A 6,132-nucleotide genomic window follows, 5' to 3' on the forward strand; every position below is an offset into this window, starting at 1 on the left:
CCCTCCCATGCACACCTCAATCCTATCCATAGGCCTATCGACCAGTGAAATGCTGTTACTACAACAACCACAAGAGAGCAAACTGAACAAGGGAGCTTCCCCGGATTATTGGTTAAAACCTCAATTGTTTTAATTAAAATTAAACCCACCTTATTGATGATAAGAAAGTAACTAGGACTGCGAAATTATCAAATCAAAATCAAAATTACTTAATCCAAGATTTCCAATTAGTTAATGCATGCATTTTGAGCATGTATGCGAGAAGGAATGGATGTATGGGAAGAGCGCTGGGAGCTTTGTTTCCAAATTCCAATTGTGATGCAAGTAGGACTAACACCAATTCGTAGGGCTGATTTGGTCTGAGCCCGCCAAGGAAACTTTATAGTTTTAATATACTCTGATAAATGCTAGATGTATGACTGGATTCTTCTGATTTTTTTTAAAAATTTTTTTTTAGGAACGTTGAAGAGGTTATATACGTGACTGCACAGTGATCAGTAGGCAATTATAACCATTGTGCGAATGTATCTAAATTAGTGCCAAGTGATTTAATCTTTGAGTCTGCATGCAGCTTGACCATATATAACAACTGCATATAAAGGATGTGATGTGGTCAAAAGGCTGCAAACACTGAAATGCCCTCATGCACTGCATTTAAACATATTGGTAGAGGATGATGATTCAAATACTGTAACCTCATGCATCAATAGTAGGGATAGTTTAAGCTTTTCTTATTTCTGTGATTTTAAGATAATAGGTGTTGCTACGGATAGCTGGCGAGCTTTTCAATTCACATCCGTCGGGAGGAAAGCCAGGTAATGAGGTATGGATCTCTATGGCAAAGTTGGCCTGCTCTTACAATTACATTTCAGTATGGATCTGTGACTTTCTTATTGAGCTTTGTTGGAAAAAAACCAAGCCGAACGATGGAGACCGCAATTTAACAAAAAAAAATGTTGGAGAGCGCATTTTGTTTATTTGAGAAAAGGGAACTTTGATGGAACGGATAGCATCTTATAGTTGGTAACTGTAAGGGACAAAAATTAATTCATATGCCTTTTAATTTAGTTAAAAAAGTGGACTGGTAGAAGAAAAGCAGACACCAAATGCACAATCTTTTTCTCTTTTTTTTTTATTAGTATAATTTTAGAAATCACGTAATACATATTATTTTTATTTATCAGCATGATCTTTTATTAGTCATTATTATTTTTCTTTGTCAGCAAAATTTTATTAGAGTACTTTTAGTGATCACATAACAACTTATATCAGTGAGTATTATTTTTTGTATGGAGTCTATACATGAGTATATATAACCAAAAATAAAATCACTTTTCTCTCTCTCTCTCTCTTTATTTTTCTCCTCTTCTACAAATATTTTAATATTTTTCTCGTTTTTTCTATTTACTTTCTGGTCCCTAGATTCAGAATGGGGGCATCACATAATTAGACCGAGTCAAATGTGTGACACGATCCGCCCAACAATTGGATGCAGTCAGGATTGGGTGAAAATGTCGCTACTTGAACGCAAGCCAATCCATTTGCACCACCGTCGGAGCTGAAGGCTATGAATGGGCCTTCTTGAAAGAGCCCAACTCCTATCTTGGCCCATTACATGGCCCATTAGGGTTTAGCCGATCCCCTTCATCACCCGTTCATAAACCAAGGCTATAAATATACACCGCCAACTCGTCCATCGGTTCAGCCGCCAGCGCTTCACCGTGAGGCGGGGGAAAGGGTGGGAAGAGGAAGAAGAGAAGGCGATCTCTAGGGCTTTCAGAGTTCGCGATGGTGGTGTTTAGGGTGAGTTCCTTCCTTCTCCGTCCAACCCCATGCATATTTTGGGGTTTTGATGCGTTCTTGGATGCTCATTCGTTCCCTTCTCCGTCCAATCCCGTGGAGTTTTTTAGGGTTCATTTCGATTCTTCGCGTTCTCCATGTTGTGGATCTAACGGTTCTAGGTTTTTGTTGTTGCTTTGCTCGTTGATCGCAGTTCCATCAGTATCAGGTGGTGGGGAGAGCGCTCCCTTCGCCGACCGATGAGCACCCGAAGATCTATCGGATGAAGCTGTGGGCGACCAACGAGGTCCGTGCCAAATCCAAGTTTTGGTAGGCGTTCGAGAACCCGATTCGCAGTACTCTGGATGTTAAATCTTGGTTCTTTGATTTGTGTTTTGGCTTGCGATGTTTCAAGAACCTTTCTAATTCTTTACAATTTCGCATTGTAGGTATTTCTTGAGGAAGCTCAAGAAAGTTAAGAAGAGCAATGGACAAGTTCTGGCGATCAACGAGGTTCCGTGTCTTTACCCTCTTTTCATTTACCTAGCTTTGATTTGTGAAACTCATTTTCTTATATGATTTCTCTTCGATTAATATAAACGTTGTTCTGGTTTCAGTTTGAAACTGATAATTTGATCCGGTGTTCTTCCTATAGTTTGAGAGTATATTATTCTGTCACCATCATCTCCCTTTTGGTCCGGGTTACGAATGTGTTGGTTGATTGTATGATTGTATAATTCTTGATTACACTTGGCAAGATGAGGGGATGTCACATGGCAAGACAATTGCTTGACCAATAGATTCTTTTCTTTTGGATGTGTGGAATAGTATGAGCACCCCTGTTGAAATGGATTCTCTACATTGCAAAGATATAGATTTAGGTGCAGTCTGTAACCGCTTTTGTTTTCATGTGTTTCTGAGAGGGAAAGATTGAAGGCGGGCATTTTTTTCGAAAGACTATTTTTTTGTTGATTGATCATTCATCATAGTGAGACTTATTTCCATGCTCACAACTATAATTGCAAATTATTGTTCTTAGATGTCCCAGGCCCTTTAATTCGTGCTATACATTTCTAGTGTTCTAAATTGTGAATATAGAAGATTATGTCTATGGTTTAATTACACGCAAATAATGTCAGTCTTAGTGAATTACTGTTTAGATTGGCAAAAATAAAAAGGAAGGGAACAATTAACTGGTGGCATCGGCCAAAGTGATGATAGTGGCAAAAAGTTGGTGAGGCTAGATATATTTGAGGAACTACTGAAACAAATAATTTGCATAGTCTTTTATATGTCTAGCCTGCTTTCCTTATTGGAAAAAGCCATTGGTCACCCACTAGTGATCATTGCTCGATTCACTAGGAGATGTGGAAGCTGGTGATTGCTGAGCACAGGCAGGGTCTGACGGACAACACTGAGCACCAATCTCCAACTGCCACATCCCGCATGAATTTAGCAGAGATCATTAGAGGGTGACTGGTGACAGTACTGTTCCTTAATATATCTATCATTCGGGTTGCTTAACATTTCAATGTACTGATGGTTTGAGTTTATACTCTTGATTACTCATTCTTTCAGGGCTTCTTTTGTGTTTGTTATGATTCATTTGGAGTGAATTGCAGATTTTTGAGCGGAAACCGACCAAGATAAAGAACTATGGAATTTGGCTGCGTTATCAGAGCAGAACAGGCTATCACAATATGTACAAGGAATTCCGTGACACCACTCTAAATGGTGCTGTAGAGCAAATGTACAATGAGATGGCTTCTCGTCATCGGGTAAGGTGTCACTGTATACAAATTATCAAAACAGCCACAATTCCAGCTAAGCTTTGCAAGAGAGAGAGCACTAAGCAATTTCATGATTCCAAAATCAAGTTTCCCCTGGTGTTTAAGATGGTTAGACCGCCAAGCAGGAAGCTGAAAACCACATATAAGGCATCAAGGCCAAACTTGTTTATGTAATTCAGCTTAGTTACTAGTTCTCCATTCTTGATCTTCTTACATCGAGGTAGAAGTTCAGATGAGTCAAAAGTTTATTCAGTCCTTTTTCTTGATAGACAACTTATTTAGCGAACGTTCTCTGATTTGTCAAATCTGTGGCTGGAAATTTTGGTTTACTTTATTTAATGAGCTATTTTTTACTTTTATAAAGTTTTGTGGTTGGAAGTCCTGGATATAACTGCTGATATGCAAAGTTTAGCTAGTTTAATATTTCTTGTGGACTGACTACCTTGTATTTTAGCTACCTGCTTGAGACCATAGTGTGTTGACATGCTTTGTCTTGTATTTGAATGCATTCCATCAACAAGCTATATTCTGCTTCTGTGAAGGATTTCATTGCTTTTGTGTTTTCTTAGTAAAATTATGGTTGATCTTTGCATGTGTCGTAATGTCCTTGAATATACTGAGCTACCTATTCAAGTGATACATCCTTTTTTGTTCTTCAAGGCAATCAAGACACTAAATAGTGCCATAGTGATACATAGAATATCTAATGATGGGGCACTTCTATATCTGCCTGATTTACTTACCTTCCTCGTTATTAAACAAGACTTGAAAATAACCTTCCACAGAAGGGCAACTTTGCCGAGGTTACCAATTTTTAAGTTCGTTTCCTTTTTTTCCCTGTTGCCTATATCTTTTGGCAATTTGGTGTTTTACTTTGCCTGCCTTCTAGGTTGATTGATGGCAAACACCACTGCCAACATATTATCTTTAACAACCTATTGCTTGTCTTGCTGTTAGGGTTTGTTTCTCATTATTAAACAAGACTTGAAAATAACCTTCCACAGAAGGGCAACTTTGCCGAGGTTACCAATTTTTAATTTGGTCTCCTTTTTTTCCCTGTTGCCTATATCTCTTGGCAATTTGGTGTTTTACTTTGCCTGCCTTCTAGGTTGATTGATGGCAACACCACTGCCAACATATTATCTTTAACAACCTTTCACATTGCTTGTCTTGCTGTTAGGGTTTGTTTCTCATTATTAAACAAGACTTGAAAATAACCTTCCATAGAAGGGCAACTTTGCCGAGGTTACCAACTTTTAATTTGGTCTCCTTTTTTTCCCTGTTGCCTATATCTCTTGGCAATTTGGTGTTTTACTTTGCCTGCCTTCTAGGTTGATTGATGGCAAACACCACTGCCAACATATTATCTTTAATAACCTTTCACATTGCTTGTCTTGCTGTTAGGTTTTGTGTCTCATTATTAAACAAGACTTGAAAATAACCTTCCACAGAAGGGCAACTTTGCCGAGGTTACCAATTTTTAATTTTGGTTTCCTTTTTTTCCCTGTTGCCTATATCTCTTGGCAATTTGGTGTTTTACTTTGCCTGCCTTCTAGTTTGATTGATGGCAAACACCACTGCCAACATATTATCTTTAACAACCTTTCACATTGCTTGTCTTGCTGTTAGGTTTTGTCTAGTTGACTAGGGGTACTTAAGTCGTCAGCATGGCTTGCGAAATTGTAATTGCTTGACATATAAATATTTACCTCCTGCTTCAATGACTTCATTTTTTTGACCTGCCAAGGTGGAGTATCAGATTTTTGTCTCCCACTCCCCTCCCGGCCTAGCTGTGTTCAAAGCAGCAATGTAGGTGAGATTGATTGTTTTCCTTGTTATTTACCCTTTATAATCTTTTCTCATGTCATATAGATGGTGGGTTACGGGTCTTATTGTTTAGTTGATGGAAAACAACCTCACCATTCTAAAAAGGTTGGACACGTTCATAAACCTGCTTTTTGTATGCTGTCTTGCTGATGCTATTTGCTTATTTGGTCATTCTGGCTTGTATTGAATGCACGCCTGTTGTCTGATACCAGTCTGGTAGCATATTCTCTCATCTGTTCTCATAATTCATGACGCATGGTATTTACAACGTGCTTTTTATACCTGTTCTCATAATTCATGACACATGGTATTTACTATGTGCTTTTTGTGAGATTTGGCTGAAGTTTCAATTTGATGATTGGATGGATAAGCACAATGTTGCTTGTTTTGTGTGGTATTAGTGCGAAACTACATGGAGATGACCTTATGATTGGCTTAATGTATTATTTGTTCTGTAAACCTAATTTGAGAGGCATTTGTTCTTGTAGTTCTGTATATTCCAGTACTAAATAAATGTAAATATGAGTTGAAATAATGATTTAGAAACTAGCTCTCCAGGCTTATGGTCTCATGAAGGATAGAGCTGAAGGAACACAAACATGTAGGTGAACCCTTCCTGCTTGCAGCAACAAACCCCACCCTACCCCATCTTTGGCCCTGCGTAAATTTGATGTGGGTCGCATTGTAAAGGGAGGCTGTAAGGATTGATGCAGATTCGGGCGCTGCATTCTTGCCT

At 38.5% G+C, this 6,132-nt stretch overlaps 1 protein-coding gene across 1 annotated transcript; it reads left to right on the forward strand.

Moving 5' to 3' along the window:
* The first annotated feature begins 1,664 nt into the window (after window positions 1-1,664).
* LOC103722346 (60S ribosomal protein L18a) lies at window positions 1,665-3,992 on the forward strand. Its single transcript, XM_008812874.2, has 4 exons — window positions 1,665-1,803; window positions 1,994-2,109; window positions 2,229-2,292; window positions 3,402-3,992. The coding sequence occupies exons 1-4, from the start codon at window positions 1,789-1,791 to the stop codon at window positions 3,741-3,743; spliced, it is 537 nt and encodes a 178-aa protein (XP_008811096.1). The 5' UTR covers window positions 1,665-1,788; the 3' UTR covers window positions 3,744-3,992.
* The last annotated feature ends 2,140 nt before the right edge of the window (window positions 3,993-6,132 follow it).

Source organism: Phoenix dactylifera, chromosome 4 (assembly GCF_009389715.1).
Source record: "Phoenix dactylifera cultivar Barhee BC4 chromosome 4, palm_55x_up_171113_PBpolish2nd_filt_p, whole genome shotgun sequence".
NCBI classification, from domain to species: domain Eukaryota; kingdom Viridiplantae; phylum Streptophyta; class Magnoliopsida; order Arecales; family Arecaceae; genus Phoenix; species Phoenix dactylifera.